The sequence below is a fragment of the Aythya ferina genome (assembly GCF_964211825.1).
Source record: "Aythya ferina genome assembly, chromosome: 3".
In the NCBI taxonomy this organism is placed as follows: domain Eukaryota; kingdom Metazoa; phylum Chordata; class Aves; order Anseriformes; family Anatidae; genus Aythya; species Aythya ferina.
In genome coordinates, this window is record NC_140298.1 from 22457975 (window position 1) to 22485966 (window position 27992).

General features: G+C 42.0%; 1 protein-coding gene and 1 long non-coding RNA gene across 4 annotated transcripts; one reads left to right on the forward strand and one right to left on the reverse strand.

Annotated features, from left to right (window-relative positions):
• The first annotated feature begins 782 nt into the window (after positions 1-782).
• On the forward strand, positions 783-27525 carry MIA3 (MIA SH3 domain ER export factor 3). 3 transcript variants are annotated; one of them, XM_084515555.1, is made up of 29 exons: positions 783-1059; positions 1621-1754; positions 6845-6931; positions 7870-10792; positions 11746-12030; positions 13155-13240; positions 13901-14032; positions 15266-15287; positions 17381-17469; positions 17622-17699; positions 17800-17910; positions 18718-18789; positions 19352-19456; positions 20212-20334; positions 20441-20564; positions 21405-21460; positions 21549-21639; positions 21777-21915; positions 23529-23630; positions 23717-23777; positions 23897-23932; positions 24029-24096; positions 24386-24483; positions 24619-24750; positions 24924-24992; positions 25120-25196; positions 25370-25441; positions 26084-26240; positions 26628-27525. In XM_084515555.1, exons 1-29 carry the CDS (start codon positions 798-800, stop codon positions 26954-26956), a joined length of 6120 nt encoding a protein of 2039 aa, XP_084371681.1. In that variant the 5' UTR covers positions 783-797; the 3' UTR covers positions 26957-27525. The 3 variants fall into 3 exon arrangements, with proteins under 3 accessions (XP_084371681.1, XP_084371682.1, XP_084371683.1); XM_084515556.1 differs by having other exon boundaries at positions 25373-25441; XM_084515557.1 differs by lacking the exon at positions 25370-25441.
• LOC311434990 lies at positions 24352-26077 on the reverse strand. The gene is made up of 2 exons (XR_014691866.1): positions 25722-26077; positions 24352-24532 (listed from the first exon to the last, which is right to left on the reverse strand). It is a non-coding gene; the product is annotated as an uncharacterized lncRNA (long non-coding RNA).
• Positions 27526-27992: the final 467 nt, after the last annotated feature.

The window sequence follows — 27992 nt, forward strand, 5'->3', positions numbered from 1 at the left end:
AGAAGAGGTTCTTAAAAACAAGGAAAGCCAACTTAGTTGTCTGGAGTTGCTCTTTGACATGCACGAAAAAGTGGAGTCCTTCACCTTGACATCAGTTGTGCCAAACACCTGTTCATTTTTGGAGCAGCTTCAGCATTTGCCTTTTGGAAAGTCTTTTTGTTTTTGTTGTTTTGTTCTGTTCGTGTGTTTGTTTTTGTTTGTTTGTTTTCTCCCCCGCCATTTGATAAGCCATCAATAAAACTCTCTGATCATACCTATCCCTTCCCGGCTGTCTTTTATGCCCTTTGCCCAGTCTGCGATGAATGAATGATACGGGTCTGAAAACAAAGGTGGAGAAGGTGCTTTCTTAATTTCCCTTCTGTCCGTGACTGTTGTGACTTCTGCTGCTCTGCCATTTTAGCAGCAGAAAACCTCTCTAAAACAATATAAACGTAATAGATGCAACGAGGAGCTAACAGAAAGCTCTACGCGTGAGCAGCACACTTTTGCCTTGCAAGCAATCACGACTAAAACGGGGCAGCAAGCGGAGACCGAGGCCGCGGAAGGCCGGGCCGGTGCAGGGTGCGATGTTTGGGGCACTTTCGCCCTCACCGCTTTATTTGCATGCACTTTCTTCGCCGGGACAGCTGCCGGGGGCTGGCAGGCTGGCCCGGCGACGGCTCCTCGTCAGCGGCGGCGGCCGTTGGGGTCCCGTTGGGGTCCCCTCACGGCTGACCCGGCCCCGTGCAGAGGCTCCGGGGCAGCCCCCAGCAGGGGCGGGGAAGGTGCCGGGGCCCCGTCTCGGCCGCGGCGGGCGGATGGAGGAGGGAGGGTCCGCGGCGGGCCCTCCCCCGCCACATCGCCCTCCCGCCGGCGCTGCTGACGTGTCTGCTCCCTCCCTGCCGCCGGCCACCGCCAACATGGCCGCAGCGCCGCCGCCGCCGGACCCCCGGCTGCTCCTCGCCCTGCTGCTGCTGCTGCTGCAGCCCCTGCCGCCGCCGCTGCTCTGCGCCGCCGCCGGGCCCGAGCTGGGCCGCCGCTTCGCCGAGCGCAAGCGCTGCGCGGACCCCGAGTGCAGCAGTGAGTGGCGGCGGCCGCCCGCGGGCCTCCGAGCACGGCCCGCTCCGCTCCGCTCCGCAGGGGGCTTAACGAGGGAAAGGGGGCGGCGGGGGGGCAGGGAGAGGGGCCCGGGAGGGTGCCGGGGGAGCGGTGCTGGGGAGGGGATCCCCAGCGATCCCCAGCGATCCCCTGCCCGCAGCTGGGCGCTCGCCAGCAGCACCCACCCGGCTGGGCTCGTGGTTCCCCCGCTCTTGTCACAAGTGCCCTCCGTGGGTGCTTTTTGTGCTTGGAGTAATAGGAAGGCTGGTCTGCCGTGAAACAGGTCCCAGCCCATCTTATTTAACGTTAACGCTTAGCTCTGTAGCGTGCTTCTCAAGTAATCCTCGAGTGCTTTATCACGCACTCCACCAGCGAGTTTATTTCTCTCTAACCTCCAATCTTACTCCCTCAATCACATCCTCAGCTCCTGACCTGAGAGTTGCCCCCCGTGAATGCAGGGAGGCCTCGTTTTCGGCGCGTTCCCATCAGGCTTGCCTGATTGCGCTGCCAACGCTAACTCCACTTTTCGTTTTCTCCCTACAGTGTTAATGTGCCGAGGGAAGGCAATGAAGGATTTTAAAGGTCCCGACTGCCGCTTTGTAAATTTTAAGAAAGGAGAAGCAGTGTATGTATATTACAAACTAATAGGAAAATCTACGGAGCTTTGGGCTGGAAGTGTAAGTACTGCAAAGCTTTTGTTCTCTTTGCTCTTCTTGGCACTTTCTTTTTGTACAAGGCAAAAAGAAAAAAAATTGCAAGAAGGAGTGGGGTTTTTAACATAGAGAAATAGCATAAGGAATGCCATTTTGTCTTGAGACCAATGTAAAATTGGATGGAGTTGCATTCAACTTGAGGTACTAAAATCTGTGGGAAAATGGGTATGCTAATGTGGGATAAAACTGTTTCTTTTAGAAAGCTTCCCTTGTGTAGAAAACCATACTTTGCAGCACTGTAAGTGGTGACCCCTGTGCTATCTAGAAGCTAAGCTTCCCATCCCATCTAGGGAGACTTAAACCTGCACTTGTACTTACCCATGACGTGGTCTCATCCTGCCCTCTGTGGGATCTTGCTAGATTGTTCCACGTACATGTTTTAATTACATCTCTCTTCCTAATGTTCAGCTGCTGTCTTGTCCTTTTTGTCTAAGCTGCATGCAGAATTGAAGGAAGAAAAAGTAACACAGCTAAAAAGAATTAAGGCAAATTGTATTTTAAAATGTCTATGTCTTTCAGCTTTAGTAACTCATTGTAGCAGCTTGCAGAATAGCGACTGTATCTAGGCCGTCATTTTCTTTTGGCAATCTGAGAGAGTGACGTTAATAGGAAAGGAGTATCCCTGTGGCAAGCCCTTCTCTAGATGTGAACTTGCAGTTACATTTATTAAAAAACAAACAAACGAAAAATAACAAAACAAAACTTATCTTGGCTTTCATGATATACAACTTACTTGCCTGACAGAAGCAGAACTGAGAAACCCTAAAGGAAGAGATGGTTTTGTGGGCTTCCCCTGAAAATTGTGGCGGTTGTTTAGTCCCCTTCCCTTGCTTCCCCACACACCTTCTTTGTGTGTCCGAAGTGTTTATTTCAATCTCGTTTCTCACTCTGGCCTGCTACCAAAGGAAGGCAGTTGGCTGTGACAGTGGTCTAGACTGGTTGAAAGCCACAGCTGGGTGTTTGCTGTGGGCCCAGTGATTTAGTGGAAAGCAGGATGTATCACTTTCTCTAACCTGTTCAAGCAGGGTGTGGACAGCCAGGCTCTCAGCAGGAGCTGAATCCAATTAGAACAATACAGGAGAGAACAGAAAACTGCAGCAGTGGTTAAAGAAGAAGGATTTATAATTGTATGGTGCTGTTAATTCCCTTCTGACATGTACTGTACCATAAATAATCTGGTTAATTAGATGTTACAGGTTTCCAGGCTTGCCAGTTCTTGAGATGAGTATTAGTAGCATGGGGCCAATTTTGCATCTTTTACTAACGAGATGTAGCACAGGCTCTAAGATCAGACAACACGTTTAAGGTAATTGCTGAGTTAATTTGCAGTTTAACCGTGTTCACCGATAGGAAGCTCATGCAACAGTTAGGTGTGTCTCCAAGTTAAAAGGATTTTTGCTTTGAGTTTAACAAGTAAAAACTGAAGTTGGCACGTCTAAAAGAATTGTGAAACTCCGACTTGTTTGTTGTATTTTTTATTGTGTCACATAGTTTTCTGTTTCTTACAGGACAGTGATATTAGGCTAATTCAATTCAGTCAGTGGCCATGGTCTTTTTTTCCTCATTTCCCTGGTTTTAGTGACTGCTTTTGCCGAGATAGTAATACTGCAACTAGTTTGTAAATGCTGCAGAGTGGTCAGAGGTGCCTCTCCTTGCAGGTTCAGTAGGGGACTGGTACGTGTGACCAGGCCATTGACCCTACTTGCAAGCAGTGCTGCGGTCTCTCTCAGGCTTTGTGACTTCCTATGCCAGGTTCGGCTGGACAGCTTGATTTATGCAGGCCACCCATGCCTGTTTTGTGCTGCTGGCTAATTAAAAACAAGCTACCTGGTGAGCTCTGCGTTCAAACATAGTCCAGTGGAAGGCACGTTACCTTCGGCTACAGCCCTTTTGGTATCTTGTCCCATGACTTCGTGCCTATGTGCGTTATTTGATCCCATGTGTCTACCCTACTGACTCCTTCCATTTGATGAAGTTCTGGGGAAAATTATTTATTAGGGCCTGTTATAAGCTATCAATTCAAGGGACAGCTTTGACTTTTTGACCTTCAGATGGGGACAGAGATCAGGAGAACGTCTGTATGAGAAGTCTGACCTACTGCAACCTGGGGTTTATTTCAAAAGAGTTATAAATATAGGCTCTAATCCTGGAATTGATTTTTGAGGAGCCATGAAAATTGCAATAGTATTTCTGACCAGAAGGGAAATGATCTGTTAAGGAAAGATTCACCAAAGCTGAAAAATCTATACCAGTTGGGTTTGGGCTTTATTTTCTTTGCTTATCGAGTTCACTCCACCCTTTTCAAGCTACTGTTGATTTTTGCGCAGTGTCAGTAAACATACTGTATTATAACAAAACAGAGCCTTTATACAAGACTTGGGTCATACTTCATTGCTTGCAGAATTCCTGTTGAGCTCAGTATTTTGCACACGGAAAACTTCTGGCACCCAGCTGTAATACATATTCTGTACATGACCTGGCATACAGTTTTTAGCAGACCTGCTTAAACCTCATTAATACCACAAAGCCAAACGCTAGGAGAATTCTATGAACATTATTTAACAGTGATTTTATGTCGTGAATTTCATGAATAGCTCAGTTCCAAGAAAATGCTTTTTTTTTTTTTTCCCCAAAAGGCAGAGCATATCTGGTACTGTCATTGTCCAGTGCACCATGTTCTACTGTACAAGTAGCTTCTTCTTTAGCATCCACCTCACATTGTTTACAATGTCAAGTTTTGCAATGTAGATTTTTCTCTTATGCAGTTTGCCTGCATTCTGCCTTTGTCTTTAGTAGGGTCCAGAGCTCCAAAACAGCATAGATAATTCAAGTTAAAATCACTCATTTTTATCAAAACATTTCAGCAAAGAAGCTCTAAATTCTTGCTGCAGAAGATTGTTATTTAATCGTACAGCAAAGGGCTGAGGTTTATTACTTTAATTCAAGGTTGAGAAAACTATTTCTGGCCTCATGTTACAAGAAATGGATTTGGCTGCAGATCACACTTCCTCCCTGTTCTTATATGGTGGGGTAATAGAAAAGAAGAAAGGTAAATTTTGGATAAGACAGGAAGGCAGAGTATGTCTGGAGGATCCAGAGGATCAGGAAAGCTGTTCCCGTTGTCTCTGTGTTTTCTTAACAATGCCAGCATTCAGAAAGGGCAGACCAAATTGTCTCTCTTCTTTAATCAGTGTTTTGGCAGTTTTAGGTACCTATGGTGTTTGTCTGTTCTTTCATGGAGGTAGGTGGTGTAAGGATCTGGCTTCTTAGCCAGCAGTGTTTGATGAAACTGCCACAGCTGGCTGTCGCACGTGGGCATTGGTGGGGATAGATGCTGTGTACACAGCCTCATGGTTTGGTCCCACCAGGGCAATTTGTCTTGGAAGGGAGTGAAACTGTTTTTGGAGTGGTGTGAAGGATGCATCTTTTTCTCCCTCATTTACTTGGCATTCATAATGCCTTTCCTCTATCATATCTGTATAGAATAAGGAATGTTTCCTTTATTTGCACAGTGGGGCATATTTTTTTTCTCTTACAAGACTGGACTTGTAGGGAAAGAAACAAAATTTTGGGCATGCAGATCATGTATTGCTCATAAACCACATAAGTGGCAAACTGGGTCATTGCAGAGGACTTGTATGGTCAGCAGCTAGGGTTATACTAAATGAGTTCCCAATTGTGATGCCTAATTATAATGGTAGTCATGGATATTAGTCTGTAAGGAGGCTACTTTGAAGCTTCAGCTTTTGTTTTCAAGAGAGATCATTTAAAACTGGAATACATGTTTGTAGAGAGAAATATGTCAATTTAAAATAAAACCGTGGTATTCAGCACAAAGACAAGGTTTTAATTTGACTTGTTTGGTTTAATTTCAATTCCCAATAATAGGTTTGTTCTATTAAGACCTGCATACATGATCTCTCTTCCTTAAGAGTGTAATCAGTTGTCTCTCTAGTGTGTGTTCACAAAATAAGTGTGTGTGATTGGGGATGTAGTAGATTTTTTTAACCTCTTCTCTAACAATCTTCAGAGGTCTCAACTATGGACTGTAGGTTAAGAATGAGGAATAGTTAATAAAGTGTACCCATAGTGTACCAGTACTTACTTTGTTTGCTTAGCAAGCAAATTGGCAATTGTTTTCCTCTTTCAATAACAAAAATTGAGGAAATGACCAAATTTTTTTTCTTCCAGATATTTTGGTGCTCTAGGAATGCTGCACCTTTCTGGGTGTGTCCACCAGGCTCTAATTGCCTGGATTATCTAATCTGTGTAGCGATAGCATGCTGTTAATATTGGCTTCTTGACAGCAGCTGTCAGAACTCTCAAGTGAGCATTACTGTGTATCTTACCCAGTGAGTGATAAGGGAGATTCGTGTCTTCCACTGTTTGCCTTGGCGTAGCATCTTGCCTCTCGTTCAAATAGCCATCTGTAACTAATTGTTGTTCATATTGCTCACTGCACATCAATGATGCATTGACAGGTGGGGATATATACTTTCCACCCAGTTTTCTAAATACATTATTATGTTACCTCAGGGACAATTTTTCATTTTCTTAAAATCCGCTTTAAGAAATTTATTTATTTATTTATTTTCCTTGAACTACAATATAAATTTATTTACAGTCATGTAATGTTGTACACAAATGAAAGTCTTGTTAGTCAAAGACCCTCCTCTGCTTACTGCCTGAGAAAATACTGAAGGCAAATATGGCAGTAACGCGAGCACAGAATAGCAGTTAAGGCACATGTGAGCCAGAGTGCTCAGGCTTTTACTCCCGACTCTGCTAATAACGATGTCAGTCTTGGAAGCACAAATGATAAAACTTACCAACTTCACAAAGGTACTGTGCAATGTAGGTACACAACCTCAATGAAAACTCTTGTAGAAACAAGGTATTGTTAATCTTTTTCTTCTACTTACTGTGTTAAACTCCATCTAGAAATACTCGACAGTGAGTCTGATGTGTTTGTGACTAGTGTCTGTAATAAGGATTTTAAGTCATATGATTTCAGAAACTTCCTTACTGCTTTTTGTTTGCTTATTTTCTGGCAGGTTGGAAGTGATTTTGGATATTTTCCAAAGGATCTACTTGAAGTAAATCATAATTATACCAATGAGGAGCTAGAGTTACCAACAGATGTAAGTTTTATTTTTTTTTTTGTGATGTTACTGTTTCCTCAGCATTCAGTACTATCAGTGAGAAAAAGAATGGAGATACTGGCAATCGTTAGTTATCTGTTGTTGGTAAGCAGCTGCATATATTGGGTGGCAAAATGTTTGTCACAGGTATGTATGTGGATGGATGTGTGATTACCAAAATGTGGGCACCGATTTTTCTTTTCTTGAAAAGTTCATTTTTGATCCAACAAAATCTGTTTGGATTGAGCTCTGGAAACACTGCTAACTGGCTCACACATAAGTTGTTTGGTATACAGAATTGTTTTCAAACTTTAGAAGTTTAAAGTATTATCAGAAACAAACAAAACTTGCAATGCTGGCCCTTTGATTTTAGAATTGATCCTTTAACCCTTACACAAATGGCTCTTATGTACTAATAGCTAGTAACTCCAGAACTGCATGGATGCAGCTTCAGACCCTTATGAAATTGTATTCAGTGGTTTGCACGACTTTTTAATTTCGTTTTCAGAAACTGTGTGACAGGCAGCTCCTGCTTGGAGGGCTTAGTCATCTGAGGATTTACCAGCTAATAAAGCCTTGGACAAAGAAGCTTAGTGGCATTTTCTTCTTGTTATTTGCATTCATCAATAGAATTGGTTTTAATTCAGGATGTGGATGACGAGTAAATTACAATACTGTCAAGTCCATTGCTGGCTTCCGTTTTGTTCCTCGCTAGGAGGTCTTTGACGGGGTTAAGGCATGAACTTTTTATTAAGGTTTTTACGAGTCCTTGGGCAAAATTTCAACTGCTTTGAAAAGGAATTCTGAGGATGAAGGATTCTGCATGATTAATAACATTTAACATTTGCTTTGCTGCTGCATCTCTGCAGTCAACCAAATGGATTGTATCTCCTCACTGTAGAAAATAGAAATTGACTACATCTTATTTTTCATTTCAGGAAACAGACTTTGTTTGCTTTGATGGTGGAAGGGATGATTTTGATAATTATAATGTGGATGAACTTTTGAAGTCATCGAAAGAGACAATAGCAAATGAGAGGGAAACTGAATCAAGCGATCCAAGGACAAAAGCAGCTGAAGGAACTGAAGGGGAGGAGGAGGTTGAAAAGGCTGATACAGTACAGTCCCTTGATGCTTTGGAGGCAGACAATGTTGAACTAAGCATAGAGAAAGACAAGGAAGCCCTCACCATGACAGAGGAAGTAGATAGTTTTCTTATAGAAGGAACTGAAGGTACTAGGGTAGACTCCAGTGTCAGTAGTCATGAAGAAAACTCTCAGGGAGATCAAATTGCACATGAGCACTTGCAAGGAACACTAAATGAGAGACTAAAAGGGCTAGAAAGTGAAAATACCAAAAACACTAGTACTGCTCAGGGTGAAACCAGTCAACTTGACAAAGAGAGCGAAGAAGTCGATGCCTATACACTTTTAGACAGAGAGCTCTCTATAAACTTGAAAACAAAATTTGGCTCAACTGCTGATGCTGTTGTATCAGATGACGAAGTGACTCGCCTTGTTACATCATCGGAAGATGATTTTAATGAAGACTTGAGCATTAATGCTCACGATTCAGACAAGGAGTCAGACTTTGCAGATCCATCTGAAGAAATCCCTTTGCTGTCATTTATGGCAGAAGAGGAGGAATCCCTAGGGGATTCAGATGCTGATGAAAACAACAGCTTTGAGTCAAAAAATCATGAATTTGACAAAAATGAAGGTGCTATGGAGCTAAATAACCAAAGAGATGATGAGGAAGAACTTGATTCAGATGCATTAATTAAGGATGCCTTCACTAAGTCAGGGGACAGTATGAATGTGGACAGATTTGAATCTGAGCAAACAAAGGAGAAACAGGATGAGGTGATGCTAATTAGCAAGAGAGAAGCACCAGCAGCTCAACTTGAGGATTTCTCCAAAGAGCTCCTTCGAAATGAACCTATAGGTGCAAGAGATCCAGGTTCAGAAGAAAAAGCAAACAAAACCGAAGAGCTTGAAGAGCCGCTTATGGCTGATGAAATGGTGTTGCATACTAAAGAGCTGAAAAGTACAACCGTGCCTGATCCTCATGCTTTACCCAGTCCACGAGATGGTCTGAAGACCAAACCCTTTGTTGAAAGCAAGCAAGATGCTTTAGGTCTACCTGCTGGTGATGTGACCAAAAGTCCAGAAAGAGTGCCACTTGCTGAAATAGAGAAAGAGGAGAAGAAGTTTGAGGATGACACCTTGGAAGAGATCTCTGAGAGTGATTTAAAGCACAAAAAGTTATGGGAGAAAATGAAGGAGAAAGGAAGAGATCATCCTTCTGCTGATGTTCCAGCCAAACCAGTGGAAGAGGTACAAAATGGATCTCAAAGTGACACAGGAGATACTAAGCTTTTAAAAGCCAAACTGGAGCATGGAATGCCTGCTGTGGAGAAAGAAATTCTAAGACATGAAGAAGATTCAAAACAAAGAGGGGAGGCTGATCATGAAAATCAAAAACCCGCCTCTTTTAAAGAAGAACCTGAAATAAAAGGGAGAAACATGAAAGAAACACCTGCAGGTGAGGGACACCCAAGCCATAGGGGAGCTGCTGAGCAACCTAGGCCATGGGAAAATGAAACTGAGTATTCAGAGGCAGATGTGAAAGAAGAGCTTTCAGGAAATCTTGGCAAGATGACAGGATTTGAAAAAAGCATTGAAAAAAGTTCCCCTGAAGAAAAATCAAGAGGTACTGCACAGAATACTAATAGAGCAAATTTTACCCAGCAAGGAACTGCTCATATTGAGGATGAAGATTCAAACAAAGATCTTGGCACAAATTTAGCTAGAGAAAAAGCCCTAAGGCCAGAATTACAACCTGAAGAGACAGATGCTGAAGATGAAGCTGACTTGAAACAAGTGGAAGAAGAACTACTGGAAGATGAGAATGCTGCAAGTGCAAAGCTGTTGCATGCAAGGGTTGCAAATGTACAGGGTAATACACTAGATGTTGAAAGAAGAAACCCTGAATTAAAAATACCAAGTGAAGCTTTTTCAGGAACTGCAGATCCTACTTATGAAACAGGAGAGGAAACAAACTCGTTTTCTGAGGAGGCTAAAAAAATAATAAGCATGCAAGATGAACACAAGACTGGAAACAAAGAGTTTGATGTACCAGCAAATGAAGATGCTGAACTGGATGAGATGGAACATACCGCAGAAGATGATGAGGAGTCTTCTGAAGCTGAGGAACCGTCATCTGTGGAAGAATATAATTTCAAATCTTCTGACATGGAGGACAGCAATGACTTTCACCAAAGGAAAGATCATGTCCCCGAGGACATTCCACAGAGAGGCTCAAAAGAGAAGCAAAATATAGCAGATACAGGAAATGACCACCAGCAGTCTGCACGTTTCCCCAGCCCTGCTGACATTTCAGCAGCCACAAATGACACCGTGACAGAATACAGCGAGTCTGTGAAGCGGCTCACAATCATTAGAGGTTTCCTTGATGAAAAGCGTGTAATGCGTCTATACAAGTATCTGGGGCTCCAACACGTGATTAGGATAGAAGCCATGTTTCACGACATGAAGGTAGAGATGGAGCTTGCTCGGAAGGCAAGCAATAATAATGAAGATATAGAAAAAGCTTTGGACCAGATACTTGAGTTTTCAGAATCAAACATTATGGATGTGGTAGGGAAAGTTCTGGATTCCAGGGTAGCAGAAAATAAAGAGGAGGTGGTGAAAGAGATGGATTTGTATGATGAAGAGAGTGCACTGATGGATGATATTCAGGAATTAATATATTCTTTAAGAAGTAAATATTCGTCCGCAAGTGAGAGTGTCCCACTGGCATCTTTTCTTGAACAGGAAGATGATCAGCTGAATGCTCAAGGTAGGATGTTTAAATGCATGTATGATGGCCATTCTGTGTAGAGTTCATGAAAGCTTTGTGTTCTTCATTTGCACAATAAAAAACAATCAAACAAGATCAATAAATCATTAAACCCCAAACCAGTCAATAGATGTAGTAAAACTGTATCCCAGACGATGCTATGTAACCTAGAGAGGCTTTAAGAAGAGGGCGAGGGAGTAGAATTGGAAAAAGCCCTGCAGAATCTGCTGGCATTTTATTTCTTTTTAATGCATATTTTTGCCGTTGTGCTGGGTGGGAAATCCTGCGAGAGATTGTGCTCGCTATGTTTGTTTTTATGGGCCAGATTCTATGCAGGAAAGGGGGATCAGAGGGTGAATACAGCTAGGAGGAGACATCCAGCTCCCCTTTCAAGAAATGTGGATATGCATACACTGAAGTGCTGAATGGTCTAGGATACTTAGAGGAGTCTTTTTTTCTGAACTAGCTAGCCCCTAATGCAGCATTCAGGCACTAAATCCACGCACCTAAAAGTCTCAGATGTCTCTATTGTCTTATTTTGGTCCACGTTCATAAAAAAGAGTAGAAATACTGAACAAACTGATCTTTTAGCAGGGGAAGAACCCGTGCTGGAGTTTGCTACAGTCTTGCTATTTGTTTTGTAGTAAGACATGCTCTTAGCAAGACTTCTTTCATGGTAATAAACATTCAGTATGTGATTTCTGATAAAGTCACATCACAACCAATGGAAATGTCTCATTGCATGGTCAGTGGTTGATACCTTCTGTAAATTCCATGTGAACGTTTAATTAGATGCCACTAAAACTTGACCGAGAATATATTGAAGCAGTACACAAGTTGAAGTGTCAAAAAGTGCCAAGATAGCTTTGTCAAATGCAGTATTTCACTGGAGATTGCTGGGAGTAAGAAATGCACATCAGTTCAATGCTTAAAATCATGTCTTTCTGTTACAGGTGATGCAAAAGAAGATGAATATGACACAGATGCTGTCAGGAATCCAAATGCTGCTGATGAGAGCAATCAGAAATTTCAGCAGCTTGAAGATAAGAGGCCAGTTCAGAGTACTGAAGAGGAGGATGAGAAAAGTGTTAATGTTCCACCTGAGCTTGAAGAAGCCAGTTTTTCGGATAATACAGAAGCCAAAGAAGTGTACAATAGTGAAAGAAGATTGCCACTGGTTGATACTTCGTTTGGGTCAACTGATTCAGAAGAGAGTGCCAGGGAAGATACTGCTGCAGGTAACCTTTTCGAATCTGGTTGTTTTGTTATGTTGCTCTTAGAGGAGCATGGCTGAATGGTTCTTATAGGCAAATAGCAAGATTTTTCACTAATATTTCAATTCTGTGTTGCTGTAATCCTAACAGATTTTAATAATATGTGACAGTCCCTCTAGTGGTAGTATTGTGTAGCTGCCACTCATTGCAGAAGAGATTTTTCTACTACCTTTTTGTGCTACAGAAAGAGAAAAGTAATGTTCTCTTGTAAGCACTGTAATCCTAACTCTATGCAAGGGCTGGTATACTGTGTCTCGGGGTGGTAGCAGATAAGAGCAGAAATGACTGGAAGCCCAGGTTTCCTCACTTGCAGAGTGGACTGGCAATCCAGCCATTAGGCTGTAGAATCATGATCTTGTTCTTTCAAACTTGTGACTCTGGGCTATATCCCTGCCAAAAGTATTTTCCAGCAGGACTATAGCCTCACTTAAGCCACCTAGTCATTTCTGGCTAAAGGGTTGGTTGGAGGAGGAGAAAGGTTTGACTCAGTTCTGCTGAGGGGAGCAAAATTAAACTCAGTCCCTCTCCCTCTGGAGCAAACATGCTGACCTCTGCTGACCGCTCCTTGTGCCAAGGAGGGATCCTGTTACTGTCATCGTCCCGAGCTCTGTTTTGATATCAAATTACCTGTGACCGTTCTCTGTGCTAAGCCCAGCTTTGCTGTTCTGCGTTCACCTCTGATTGTGCTTTGCTGAGCATTTAGACAAAATTCAGGTGCTTCTTGCTCAGCCTGTGTGTGCACCTGAGGTACGGCACCCTTAGCCGAGCATTTTTAAGCAACTGCTGAGGGGAAAATTTGGATGTAAAGGTAGCTAACGAATTTTAAACGGCTCTTGGGTTCTATATGGAGTCGAGCAATGGGATTCAGCTGCATTTTAGACCCCTCTTCCACGTCGCGACGCGTTTCATTGCGGTTACACGCTGTTCGCCGGGAATTCCTGCGGGAACCGCTGCCCAGGCGGGGAAGCAGCGTGTCAGCGAGCCGGGTGGGGACCCCCCGTGTAACAGCGGGCTGCCCCCTGGGGTGAGCTCGGGGCGGCAGGAGGGGCGGCTCGGTGCCTAACGCTCCGCTCCTCTCCCTCCCGCAGCCCCCGGCGACGGCGAAGGAGGCGGCGGCGCCTCAGGGGCAGCGCTGGGCGGGGCGGGGCCCGCTGCCCGCCGCCTGCTGCTGCAGGTGAGTCGCGGCGCGCGCCGATGACGCGGCGGAGGGGGGCGGGGGGAGCCGCGGGCTGACGTGTGCCTGGAGTTGGCTCGCGCCGCCATGGAGCCCGCGGGCGGCCCCGCGCGCCTGGCGGCCCCCCCGGCACGGCGCCTGCTGCAGGTGAGGGAGGGGCAGCGCGCGCGGGCGGCCGGTAACGAACGTTAACGGACGTTGGGCTCGGCTCGGCTCGGCTCGGCTCGGCTACCCACCGGCCATGGGACGGGGCTCCCGAGGGTGGGGGGGGCGGCCTGCTGGGCACCGCGGTGGTGAGGGGTCAGCCCTGCTCGGGAACGGGGCACGGCGGCGTTGTCCCGAGGCTCCGGCCGCCTCGAGATCTGTGGGGAGAGCCGACGGCTGCTGGCGCCCCGTCACGAAGTGCACGGAGAGCCGCGTCCTTCGCCAGTGGGGGGTGGTTGTCAGGTGTCTCTCAAGCGCCCGCTCGCTCTCCTGAGCGCAGCAGCCTGGTGGTTTTCTTTCTGTGTTTTCGGTTTTCGGTTTACAGACAGCCTGCAAGAAAGCTCTAGATGGTTCTCTGGGTTTGTGAGAGGGATAAAAGCGTTTGTCAGGCTGCTTGTCTTACCCGTGTGCTTGTTGCAAGCGTGTTCACAGTTTTCAATGTTAATTGGTTTTTAGTTGGTTGCTACCCTGCCTGAGGATATTCGTCCTGGGCCTGATTTCCATGGACTTCCATGGGAGCCTATTATTATCACTGCCTTAGTGGGAATTGCCACGCTCGCTGTAATCTTCTGGAGAACCTGCCTTTCAGTGAGTACAATTCCTGCTTAGGAGCTTACTGATACTTAACTGGCTGAGCGGTATTCTGTGACTAAACTTCCAGCATTACCAACGCCAAAGCAATATGCATTTTTTGGCATTTTTACCTTTTCCGTTTAAAGCATTAATATGAACCAAATGCTAGGGTTCATAGCTAAAGTAATTTGTAATTTTCTTGAAACTAAGAAGGCATTCCTTTTAAGCTTTTAACTGAAGATTTCTTAGTAAGAGGTCATTTCTAAAGCAAAGCAGGGGAACATGATATTGATCTAGAAGGCCGAAGAGAGAAAGGGTCAGTGAATATTTGCAATGAAAAGCTTTCTATATGCTGGAGCCTGTTGCTGTCCAAAACAAGCAGTTAATCACACCCTTCATATTGTCCATAACACCATACTACAAAACCTAAAAACGTGATCATAATTCTCACCGAAGATCCTCTTCCTCACTCTGCTTCTCACTTTGCATTTCTCCCCTTCTTTCATGCATGGATAACTTTCAGTGCAAGAAAAATGCCATCATCAGCTCTCATTATGTACAGCTTATATTATAGCTATCCAATTCAGTGATGGCATGCACTGGAAATCTGTGGAATACTTCATCTTGTCTTGACAAAAGTAAACTAAAACCAAATATTATCTGGAGTAACACCGGTAATTTTTTTCACTGCTTGACTTTTGATGTTTAATGCACTATGTCAGTTTCAAATGCAAAATACTGTTGATACATAACAGCATAAAAAGGGGAGCTTGTGCATTTCTTTAATGGTGTTAGTTTTGAAATGAGCCCCTGTAATGCAAACATGCGTTGCTTTAGGATGGTGGATCAGGCTGGGGGTGCAAGTGTTTTTTATGTTTGCAGGTTCATGATTGTTGTTTGATGCAAAATAGTTCAATTTTCATGTGTTGGGATTTTTTTGTTTGTTTTGTTTTTGTTTTTTAATGGGATGTGACCAGTTACTGGCAACCTTTCAGTGACTAAGTAAACAGATATTTACTTCGGCACTAGGACAGGGCATTAGCCTAGAAGCTTTTATTAGAAAACAGCTTAAGCTTGTTTGTGGTGTTATTCAACACTCTTGTTGGCAGTGATGGATGTACTTTCTGTATGCTTCTTTAATCTGGGTATGTGTGGTAACTTGCTTCCATAGGGGGAAAAAAAAAGGACACTTTCACTTCATTATGGCTAATTTTTTTCTTTTCTCTTTTTTTTTTCTTTTTTCTGTAGGTAAAGAGTAGAATCTATCAAGGTAGGTTTCACTGTGCTTTTTGGTGTACTTGATGGTTAGGCATATAAAAATGTTAAAGATCATTTCAGTGGACAGTGTTAATCTTCACTTCCTTTCAAGGATAATGCTAAATCTGGTTATGGTATAAGCTAGGCTGGTAGGTGATGCTTACTTAAATCTGACTATTTGGAACATGCTCTGACTGGGAGAAACAATGCATTCCACACCTGCAAATTAAAAAAAAAAAAAAAAAAAAGGCAAGGAAAAGCTCCACTTGGTTCAACTTAAATGCGATCCTTGGTTAATTGGTATGATGGCAGTGGAGAAGAACTTGTTCTGTTTTCTAACACAGTGAATTTGCTTTTGCTTGGTGCTTCTCACAAAAAGCAGTATCCAATTCCTCTTGCCATTTTGTGTTGAAGGGAGCCTGAAACTAGTTGCTTTACAGTTGTGAAGAGACCTTCTAAATGTAGACGTAAATACGTGGATATTCCTGTGGCTAGTTCATAGCTTGATGTATGTAAGATTGGTACTGAGTGGAAAGGAAGTAGAATTCAAAGTATGGTGACTGCTACAATTTGTAATTTAATACAAAATGAAAACATGAAAGAATCGTCTTCGTATATTCTTTCTGCTTATTTCCTCACAAACCATACTATTTATTTGTCATCTCTCTCTAGTTTTGTTTTAGTTGTACGGCAGTTTCTTTCCATACAGTTCATGCAGATTGGCAAGACGAAAAAAATCCATCTTAAGTCTGTAAGGGGATTTTTTTCTGGAAAACATGTGTTTTTCTCTCTTCACTAACACTGTTATTCTGGTATATAAATTACTTAAAAGCCTTTCCTGAAAGAACGTGGAATGTGGGTCTAATCTTTTTTTTTTTTTCTCCTAAATGTTTTCTTGTATAGAAACTACTGAAGCTAAGTACAAATACTCTTCAAGTATGATAGATTCAGTTGGTACTGAAAAGCCTTTATATAAAATAGAGGAACATTAACAGTGACAAAAATGCATTAAATGATAGATTACATTTGGAATACTGAAGATAAAATCTATTATCTGCTGTTTATCACAACAGTAAAATTGGGAGAGTGGGTTCATGTGGGGATTCCTTCCCCCTTAAAGTGCTCAGAACTGTCTTGTACTTCAGCACTTGTTGCTGGAAGCAGGAAGGGCCGGGAGACATCTAGGTCAGGAGCCCTCACGTAAAAGAGGACAGAGGAGTAGCAGTTGCAATTGCACTGTGTAGGATGCAGTTGGAACAACCGGTGCTTCCTGTTGTTCGTGCTCCAGGATTTGCTGTGAGGCAAATGGGCCTTGGGATGTTCAAATACGGGGGTGGTTTAGGACTTGAAAAAGAATTCCAATTGGATCGGCGTTAATTTGCAATAAAGTAATTTAAGTATGTTAATAATGAACAATGAATCCTAAAGGTTGGTTGGAGAGGTGTTGGGGTTGAGAAGCAAATGCATGACTAAAGAACAGTTCTTAGAACCTTCAGGATGAAAGGTCACAGCCCTTTTTGAAGTCCAGAAACAGTGTCTGTTAGAAAGCTGTGCAGCTCCATGAGGCTCAGTGATGCCATCTGCTAGCTGACGGTCTCTTTTCTGTTCCCACCAACTTAGAGCTTTCATCCTATTTTTTCATCATTTGCTGACCAAACATTCAGTTCCTATACAGCAGAAAGAAGTAGTTGTTAGGGAAAATGGTTGCATCTCCCTTGAGTATCACACAGCAGTCTGAGACCACTCCAACATCCTCACTGTCAATTCTTCCCTTGAATGTACCTTTTCTTTTTCTAGCCAGCACCTCGCTTCTCTCTGCTCTGTGGTCAGTGACCAGCTCCTGTGAACTGGATGCAAGAGCCCTATGCTTTGCATCAGTATTTAATGCTTTATGGTCTTGTTTTCAGTCCTAGCTTTAAATGAAAGCTGGAGATGCTCAGACTACTGCAGAAAGGGCTAATTGCCAGGAAATTTACAACTGTCCTGACTTGTGCTTTATTCCTTTCTTGAAAATGTTCCCTAAAGTGATAGCTCTGATTTTTTTTTTTTTTTTTTTTCCTCCAGGATGTGAAGTACAGTTACTATAAGCTTTCTTTTTCTTCCTAGTGACTGATAAGCAACTTGCAGAAAAGATTAAAAAGCTTCTACAAGAAAAAACGGAAATCCTAGACAAGATGTCAGAATATGATGAAAAGGTATCATTCTAGGTTCTTGCCTCTTGCCTTCCTGACTTTGTTATTGGTTTATTGTCATAGTAGGTGTAACAGGTAGTATATTCTTATTTTCTGTTCTTACTGAATATTACGTTGACAGTTTCCTCAGTTCTGTTGGTTGTTCTTGTGCTTAGATAAAGCAAGCAAAGGAATCAGTGAAAGCAGCTCAAGAGCAAAAAAATATTCTCTCTGATGAAACTGCAGGGCTTAAGGTAAGGAATAGTTAATCATCTCTGTACTAAACACAAATGTGCTAATAAAATAACTTGCTTTAGTTGGTCTTGTACCCTTTTTTTTTTTTTTTTTTGGTAGGACACTGTCAAAGGACTGGAAGAAGCAAATCGTAAACTGGATGACAAAATAAAAAGTCTGCACTCAATGCTTGAAACTGAGAGAAAACAGAATGAGAAGAAACAGAAAAAAGTAAGAGCAATCATACTAAGGTCTTGCATTGTCCTTAAAATGCCCTACAAACTGGCTGCATCCTGTTCATTTACGGAGAGAGGTATAGAAAATGAGATGACCCACCTCCAAAAAGAACTGAAATGAAATTTCAGGTTCATTCCAAGTTTGGGAGGAGATTCTGTTGACTTTTGTTGTTTTTTTAAGATTTGGTGAGCTTCTGTAGTTATACTTTCATACATAAACAGATGTATTCCACTTGTGGGCTGGTCTAATAAATCCTAGCAAAAGCCAGGAAGTTCCATAACAATATGGGCTGAAGGTTTCAGGCTGGTAAGAGAACTGTTCTTGTGATTAGAGGAAGCATCTAATTTGATAGTAAATGTGAAGATCTCTAAGCTGCCCCTAATTTGTGTCCAGAGGTGATACTTTTTTCTTTTTTTTCCTTCCCCTTTTTAAAGCCTGATTTGCTGAAATAATAGAAAGCTCCAACAAGTTCTTTAGTGTTTTGATCAAAGGTTGTTGCTAATGACAGCAACACGTGGTACTTTTGTTCTAGGCAGCGTAGGTATAAAGGGAGCTTTCCCAGCCATGCACAGGCAGAGTCAAAGGCGAAAGGTGACTCTGAAGTGCAGGGTGGTTTTTATTCCTTGCCCTGCTGATAAGGCAGCGCTGTTGCTGCTAGTCTAATGGCTTGTGTGAATGGTAGTTTGTTGGCGTTAAGAATTCTTTTTATGCTTTTCAACATGCACAGGTTAAAATAATGACACACTGATGTTATGCCATGTACTAGGTTAATACAGACTCACTGCTCATCTTCTTGTATAGATCTCTGAAAGCCAGAAGTCCTTGGAGAAACTTGAAGAGGCTATCAGTGTGCATTCTGCTGAGCTTTCAGAGGTAAAGATTATCTGTCATCTACAATCATAGAATGGTTTGGGTTGGAAGGGACCTTAAAGATCATCTTGTTCCAAGCCCCCTGCCATGGGCAGGGACACCTACCTCAAAGCCCCATCCAGCCTGGCCTTGAGCACCTCCAGGGATGGAGCATCCACAACTTCCCTGAGCAATCTATTTCAGTGCCTCACTGCCCTCTGAGTGAAGAATTTCAGCCTAACAACTAATCTAAATCTCCCCTATTTTATTTTAAAACCATTCCCCCTTCTCCTGTCATCGTCTGCCTGAGCAAAAAGTTGCTCTCCATCTGTTTTTTATAAGACCCCTTTAAGTATTGAAAAGCTTCAGTAAGGTATCTACATTCTTTCAACAGTCACAGGTATAAGTTCTGTGCAGGAAAATTCATGCCTAGTATCTAATAGAAAATGCTAACTTGTAAGATTTCACTTTGTGCATGTACATTTTTTTTTTCTCTTTCCCGGTAATATGTTGCTCTTACTCTATTACATTTTGACCTTTATCACTCTTTTTGTTCTTTTTTTTTGTTTGTTTGTTTCATTTGTAGGTGCAGATAGCCCTTAATGAAGCTAAATTAAATGAAGAAAAGGTAAAGTCAGAGCTCCAGCATGTGCAGGAGGAGAATGCTAGGCTGAAAAAGAGCAAGGAACAAGTAAGTTCTGACCAGACACTATTTCCCTTTTGACTTAAATATCAGGGCTTTATTCCTAGTTTTTTTGAGTGTATCTTTACTGTGTCTGAGTTTTCTTAATGTATTAGAATTTTCACTTTTAATATTTAAACCCCTCATGCTTCTTGCACAGGCTTTTTGTGAAAGTTAGCCACGCCTCCGTTACGCAGGCTTTGCCAGTTCCAGTGATTTGTTTTTTGTCAGTAACTTCACAGAAAACTTGCACTGATATGGTGTCACTGTGTGATCAGGAGATTGCTACTTGGGATGTCAGAGTCACAAATTGCCAAAAAACAATTCTGAAGCAAAGCTAAATGAAGAGCCCCTTTAGCCCTGAAATGTCATGACAGTACTTCTGCAGATACTTGCAAGTGTCTCTGTGCTTTCTTTTTTCATGCATGAAGTAAATGCTGTTTTAAGGAATCTGGTTTGGTTAACCTCTGGGCTGCAATTAGTTGTTCGTGTTCTGAAGTATGTGAGCAGTTTGTTTCTGATGTTGGGATAGCAGATGTGAAAACATAAAATTTGGAAAACTGCTTAATAGTGGAATTCGCAAAAAGATTCCCAGCATCCAGTTCTACCAATAGACTAGTGATATGTGTGATAATTAAGTTCACACCTGATCTCTGACCTGTGGTGATCGGTTATCACCAGAGCTGGTAGTAAAACAGATTTGTTACGCATAGCCTCTACTCAAAATAATGTAAGAAATCGTCTTGCTTTGGTGTTTCGTACAGCTGCTAAAAGAAGCTGAAGGCTGGAGTGAGAGACATACTGAGCTCAGTGAGCAGATTAAACTGTATCAGAAGTCTCAGAAGGACATAGAAGAAGCACTTGCCTATAAGGAAAATGAAATTGAGGTAGGTTCTTTGTAACAAGCCTTAAACAGTATGTGTTGTTAAATACTTTGGAATACTTAAAACGTAGAGCAGTTTTCCTTCAGTGATCCTATGATTTCTGTACTAGGTTCTAACTAACTGCATTATGCAGCTGAAGCAGCTTGACATAGATCCTTCATCTGAGGCCAAGAAGGATGGTGAAGGGCATGAATGGAGTAGAGGGGACGATCTGGCCAATGGAGAGTTGCCAGGTACAGTAATCCTACCTGCTGGCTGCTGCACACAGTAGCTAAAGGATATACATGTAAGGTGTTATGTTTGTGTCATATGGGGAACAAGGAGAATCCACATGTGTAGCTGCTTGTGGGTTTACGAGACTGACGGGTTGAACCTCCAGTCAACACAAAATATCCAAATGAAGGGAGAAGTGGATAAAAGCGCTAAGATTGTTGTTTTTAGATTACTGTTTAGGTGTGTTGTAAGTGTAATGAGTTTTAAAGATAAACAATTAAATGTGTAATGAAGTTAGCAGTTAGGACTGTTTTGAAAGCTGAGAATCTCAGTTCTGTTGCTAGGCTACAGTTATTTTAATACGAGTATTACGGTTACCTCAGGATAGATAGCTAATTCGGGTAATCACATCTTTTAATATGAAAGACTGGAGTGGAAGTTTGCAAGACTATTTAGGAAGTTTGTTTTGCTTAATATTGTAAACATTTGCTGTGTCTCTGATTCTGAATCCTTCCCCTTTCTTGTGGTTTTTCTAACTGTACAGTATAAGTGGGCTGTAAATTCCCACTTCTTGATTTTCACATACTGTGTCCAATAATGGATGCTGCATTCACATTCATGTTAGTGTCATGGCTAGAAGTAGCAACAAGGAGAAATCTTCTGGAATGCCTTTTGAAATAAATCTACCAGTTTTGTTGTTTGAATTACTGTATTTTGTCCTGTTTCCCTGTCCCCTCCCCCCCTTTTTTTCTTTGGACCTCTCCCAGGTTAAAAGGCAGGGAGTATTATTTTTAACAGCTACAGAGTCCAGAGAATTGGGGTTAAAAAATAAGGAAAACAAATTTATTTTTATCTTCTAGATAATGAGAATGAAAAGATGAAGACTCAGATTAAGCAGATGATGGACGTCTCCAGGGTATGCTGCACAAGATACCTAATAAATGCAGCCATGTTACTGCTATGCCTAAGAACCTAAACATTTTTTATTTTTTTTTTTTTTTTAGGTAAAAACTATGTTATCCATAGTTGAAGAAGATAGAAATCTTCTGCAGTCCAAACTGAGTGACGAAGTAACAGCAAGACATGAGCTGGAAGGTGGGTAGGCTTAGCAAAAGAATCGCTTAGGACAATATGCTGTTTGTAGTTTAAAAAGAAACAGGACACTTAAGTGGCATAACAGTTCTTTGTAACTTCCCTTCAACTTTTTTTGCTTATCTTTGCTTCTCTGACAGAGCAAATAAAAAAGCTAGAACACGACTCCTGTTCGCTACAATCAGCCAAAGCTCGACTGGAAAATGAATGTAAAACACTACAGCAGAAAGTAGAGATTCTTGGTGAACTTTACCAGCAGAAAGAAATGGCGCTCCAGAAGTAAGCCTTTCATTACTCTTTCACGAGATAACATATTTGATCATAAGCACTATCCACATGCTCTTTGTTCAGTAGGGTCAAATGGTTTCAAGTTGAACTTAGAGTGAAAACTGATGACTGCCATTTAAATACAGTTCAAACTAGTAGCCTACGCACAGATTCTCAAGAATGTCACTTGAGAACAGTGTCACTTTTCACACACAGTATTGTCTTCTACAAAAACAAAGATTAAAAAAAAATAATTGGGGGAGACCAAGCATGGTTTGGTCTGAGAATTCTGTGGTTGGTATGTCGTATTGTCAAGGAGAAGATAGAGAATGTTGATAAAGACTTGTTTCACTTATTCTGATTTTTAGTTTAATGAATCTAATTTTCATAATGCAGCAACTTACTGTTTTAGCCTTGTGAGCTTTTTGCTTTTTTCAAAGGGCTAAATTGAGTTCATGGTGATATCTGAGGTGAATGAAACACTACTGGTGAAGAACGAATGCGTATCTATTCATGTAGCATTCATGCATTCGTTTATTTACTTACTAAAATGTCTGTTAAAAAAAAAAATTTGTTCCGTGGAGAAAACTTTAGGTAGGATTCAGGGACATTGTCAGTTAAATTCTGTAAGAAAACTGGAATTCAATGGAGAAGCAATTTAAAGCGCTAAGGTTCAAATGTGGGGGAATTCAGAAGCTCTAAGGTTCAAGTGTGTGGGCTGGGAGAAGCACAGGGTTGGAACAGGCTAAGGAACTTAGGTTGTATAGCACCTCAGTAGTGAGGCTGTATATCTCGTAACCTCAGGACCCAGATGTAATAATCACGTATTGGAGAGGTAAAGGATAGCCCAATTTTTAAGAAGAAAAAAAAAAACAACTTGGCATCTCTGACTGAAGAATTTATATTCCTTCCAAAACTTTTAGGAAGTTACACTGTCTGTTGTTACGTATTGATTTGAATTTAGGACTACCTGTATTTCTGAAAAACTGTTTCTACATGTAGCTATGGAGGTGGATTACATTGAACTGGCTGTTAGCAGTAGTTAACTTACTATGAGTTTAATGTCTCCAGTTTTGTGGGATAGCTTTTGTAAGATAGAAACACACAGTGAGCCTCTTTAATTTTTTATATTATTCTGGAAATATTTTTATTTAGCGAACCATAAGGTTAAAAATAGTGTGAAAATTGGTCCCGTAATAAAATGATATGGAGAATACTGAAAAAAAGCTTCTTTCCACACATTTGATGACTGTTGGTGTTTGTTACCTGGGTGCTAAATTCCCCCTTTTTCTCTAGACCTTTCCTCAGTTAGATGTTAGCTCTGCGTATTTCTTTGTACCTTTCTAAATCTGGATTATCATCTGTGGAATTGTTAAGTAAATTTTGGGATTGAAGAGATGAATTATTCTACAACTGTTAGATTCTGACAGGTCTTTCCAGTCAATTCTACATCGTAAATTTTCAGATCTTACACACAGTTTGTTGGTTTTAAAAGATGGCATTTGTCTTTTTTAATCTTCCTTGATTTTGAGTTGTAGTAGATGTAGTATGGTTGTATGGTGTTGCTGCTTTGTTTGTTTGTTTTTGTTGTGTTGCACTGTTCAGTTTTTTTTTCCCCTATGTAGAAAACTAACTCAAGAAGAATATGAGCGCCAGGAGAAGGAGCAGAAATTGTCTGCTGCAGATGAAAAAGCCGTGCTGGCCATTGAGGAAGTGAAAGTTTACAAGTAACTTATTTTTTCTGAAGACCGTTATTTTCCTTTACTTCAGCTGCTGGGAAAAAACTTATTTAAGCCTCTTTCCTTTTATACAGGCAAAGGATTCAAGATATGGAAGAAGAATTGCAAAAAACAGAGAGATCATACAAAAACCAGGTAAATGACCTGCTTGCTGGCTATTGTGTCACCATTTCCTGCATCCTTTTAATGCTCTGAGTTCTTGGAAATGTTAGTTGTTGGACAAATAAAAGCTAATACAATTCTTTTCTTCTCAGATTGCTGCTCATGAGAAAAAAGCACACGACAACTGGGTAAGAATGTCCTTCCCGTTCTGATACAAAAAAATATATATATATTTGGCTTCAGGCTGGTCCAGTTAATGCAGCTGGCAAAATTTTCCCTCACAGCTTATTGCCCGCTCTGCTGAGAGAGCTCTGGCTGAAGAAAAAAGAGAAGCAGCCAACCTGAGACAAAAGTAAGTACAGTACAGGCTGTCTTTATTGCACTGTGAACATGCTGTGTTTCTTAGGAGGGGAGGAGCTCAAACTATGCCAGTTGCTCAGTTTTTTTTGTGTAAAATGTGCAGTGTGCATACAAGGTAACTGATGTTTAAACTATTAAACTGTTTTGATGGTTGAAGTAAGATTTCTTGGTAAAAGCTGTAACATTTTACAATGCAGTTTGCTTGTGATACTGTTTCATGCTAATGAATGCAACTCACATGTGCTACTTGAATTAAAAATAACTTTATTTTTTAAATTTAGATTAATAGAAGTGAACCAAAAAATTGTTATGCTTCAAAGACCGTTAATTGTGAAGCCAACTCCAGGCAGACCCGATCGTCAAGTTCCACCACGACGAGGTAAATACTGCCATTTCTCCCAAAACTTTGGTCTTCAAATTATTTTATTCTAAAAAAAAAAAAAAAAAAAAAAGAAAAAAAAAAGGCTTTGATACATTGTAGGAAAGTACATCACTTTTTTATTTCTTGATGTAGGGCCCTTAAGTAGAGATGGCTCTTTCGGCCCATCGCCTGTGAGTGGAGGAAATCCATCACCGACACAGATGATAGAAGTTCCTGGTCGGCCCCTTTCTGCTCCTCGAAGGGAAGGCTCAAGAGGTGAATTTGGTAAGCAGTGAAGCTTCTTTCCTGTCCTGTGTATCCTATATGCTACAAACCCAAGGAGGTCTGATCTTGATTGTAGGGACATTGACACCTGCTTTAGTAATGCAGAGACTTATTTATTTTAATAGAAATAGCTTGAGCATGTGTTCATTAGAATCTCTGGTGTTTCCCTTAAGGTACAGTGGTAGATGGCCCCTCTGTTCCACGAAGGCCACCAGAGATTCCTGGAAGGATGTCTGTGCCTGGTAAGCTATGTGGTCTCTGCAACCAATTGCAATGTACTTGCTTATTTTTTCACTTCAGAATTGGAACTTCAAGACCAATATTCCTTTTCCCAGAGCATCACTAAAAGATGTATGGCTCTCTCTACAGATCTTGGGCCTGCTGTAGCATCCCTGATCAGTAGTGGGCCAAGAACCTCCTCCCCTTCCACAGCAATGGATAGAGCGGTAAGCTGAAAAAAAAAAAAACAAAAAAAAACAAAAAAACAACCTTCAGGAACCATTTCTAATACATGATTCACTGTACTTCTTGCTGCTCCTTTAACTGTGTCATGTTCTGTCTTGTCTATATCCTGTCACTATCCTTATTTGCTGTCCCCTTCCACCCTCACCAAAAAAAGCAGCCCTCTCCCAAAGAGTCTGAGGCCCCCTGTGTAACTACTGATTCACCTTCATCTATTGAACCACCTACAGTGAGTATTCAGAGGCTGAATATGGTGTTACGCTGCTTTGATGGAGAAGAGTAACAGGCTTGGTGTTCTTGTTCTGAACTGCTAAATAACAAAATACTCTGCAAAACTAACCAAGGGCTTATATCTTGAAAGGTTTCTCTAATGATGAATGGTTGCTGTCTTTTTTTTTTTGTTTTTTTTTTTTTTAATGGAATTAAGGAAATGAGACCTTTCTTGTTAAGGGCTGCAGGGAAACACTTAACTTTGGAGTGACTACAGTAATCTTAAGAAGCTGACTTACCTGTCCTATTTAATTCCACATGTACCTTATGGTGCTAGGTCCTTTACCAAAGGGCTATCAGCCAAAAGAGATTGCTTGATCTTCTCTTTAGCTAAAGCTGTATTCAAGAAACTTGCCATCTCAGAAGATACACGAAGTATTCACTCCTAGGTAGTGCACGCAGCCTTCTGGGTGAAGGGACAGTGATGGTGCAGTGTATTTCCTTATCTTCTACTTGGTTACTGCAGTTTGGGCTGTCTTTTTTTTTTTTCTTGTTTTCTCCACCTTTCGGCCTTCAGGTGAGTGGTTGTGGTGTTCAGCAGTGTCGAGGTTTCTCTGATGCAGTGAGTAACATACTGGATTTTTAACCTGATCTCACGCAGGCTAACGTTAGTCCCAAAGGCCCGCCTTCTTTCCCTGGGACACCCATCATGACCTCTCCAGTGATGGGACCTCCGCCCCCACCACCTGTTCGTTACGGACCGCCGCCAGCTCCTCTGCGTGGACACTTTGGGCCCCGGCCTCTTCCTGTGCCCCTAGGTACAATTGTATTACCTTCTGCTGAAACTGAGAAGCTCAGTGGCATAAGTTCAGGGAGACTGCTATAGAGCTGGGAATCTGCCACCTGGTGGAATGCAGCCTCCCCGTTCTTCATGAGGTCTAGCTGTCTGGCTCAGAAGGTTTGGTTGGCTGTTTCTTTTTCCCAAGCCTCCTTAATGCCAAAGTGTTTTTGTCTGCTTAGTCTAAAATTGAAACGAGCAGCCAAAAGGCATGAGAATATAACTAATGCAGACTTCACAGGCCATGTGACAATGACCTACCCCAGAACTGCTCCAGCAAATTAATAAGTGAGGAAGAAATTGGGAGCATCAAAGTTTATGTCAAAATAAACTTTAATTTACCTCTCATGTTTTCCTTTCCTTCTAGTTCGTGGCGCTCCCTTACCACCTCCAGCTGCAAGAGATTTCTTACCTGGCCCACCATTAGGAATGAGAGATCTGCCCCCTGGCCCGCTACCACCCCCTCCAGATCCTAGAGCGTATGGACGTGGGCACCCTTCCTTCCGACCTCTAGGTCCTCCTGGCCCGAGAGATTATCCTCAAGGCCCACAGCTACCCCCGCCTGGCTCAAGGGACTATACACCTTCTCCTAGCAGAGACTTGCCTCTGTCAGCACCTAGAGACTACCCTGCAGGCCCTCCTCCAGCACCAGCAGGCTCCAAGGACTATACACAGCCTCCAGCGCAGAAGCCCTGACTGCAGTCTCTGGTCAGCAGCTCAGTGGAATGGACTCTAGCACACTTCCTGCGGTCAGGATTTTAGGAAATGGTTTTCTGTTTGAAGCCATTTGTCTCATTTCAGTATATTTCAGCTTTTGCAGGATTAATTTTTATCCAGTTGCTGCAGACATCTTTATGTGCATTTATGATCACCTTAAACTCATCCATCCTCTTGGGCTGCAAGAACCTTTTTGTGATGGACTTGAACCTACTCTAAACGTGCAATAGAAAGGAAGTACCTGTGTGGCTAGTTCTAATTAAATGTAGCCTCTGTAACCAGTTGGTGAATGAACTAATTTCATGAAAAATGTAAATCAAATCATTTCCTGTGGAAATAATTTTTAAGTAAAATGCTATCTTACCTGCCTTCTCCATCACATCATTCAGCTGCAGCTGTTCTAGTCCAGGAGTTTACATGAGGACTGTGAGGTGTGGGTTGTTTGTTTTTTTTTTTAACAGATGTCTGGTCAGAGATCAGAAGCACAAATGACACTGTATTCAAAGGAAGGTTATAATAAAAAGCAAATTCCTTTTGCTAAACCCTGACTGCTTTGTTTCAGTGCCATTTTTCATTCAGAATGGACATTGTAACCAGAGAATGCTACCTTATTGAACCAGCTGTGACCAAGCTGAAGAATTAAGTCAAAGCTGAGTAACTGCAGCTGTTGCAAGATGAATGATTAACTGAATGTTATGCTGGACTGGCCTAGAAAATTACTGATTCACTTCATGCATGAAGATGGTGGGGGATACAGACCTCCTCAGCTGAAGGGCAGAACAGAGCTGGAAACTCTGAACACCCTGAGCTCTTGAATTCCATGGTCATGTGGTTAGTACAGAAACACAGGCTGGGGCTCCAGCACTCTAGAAGTTAAGGAATTGAATAACCACTTTCTGCATTCAAGATTGGCTTGGGAGCATTAAGCAAGGTTTGAGAGGTGAGTTTGCATCTTAGTGGCAAGGAAGCTAAATTGTTCTTCAATACTAAGTCTGTACTTCATAAGATTGTCTTT

Excerpts from the sequence above, each read along its gene's own strand:
- MIA3 (XM_084515555.1), top strand. The coding sequence starts at position 798 with ATGGAGGAGGGAGGGTCCGCGGCGGGCCCTCCCCCGCCACATCGCCCT. Across the intron at positions 6,932-7,869 it reads AGCTAGAGTTACCAACAGAT|GAAACAGACTTTGTTTGCTT; the intron begins GTAAGTTTTATT and ends TTTTCATTTCAG. Across the intron at positions 20,565-21,404 it reads GGCCAATGGAGAGTTGCCAG|ATAATGAGAATGAAAAGATG; the intron begins GTACAGTAATCC and ends TTTATCTTCTAG.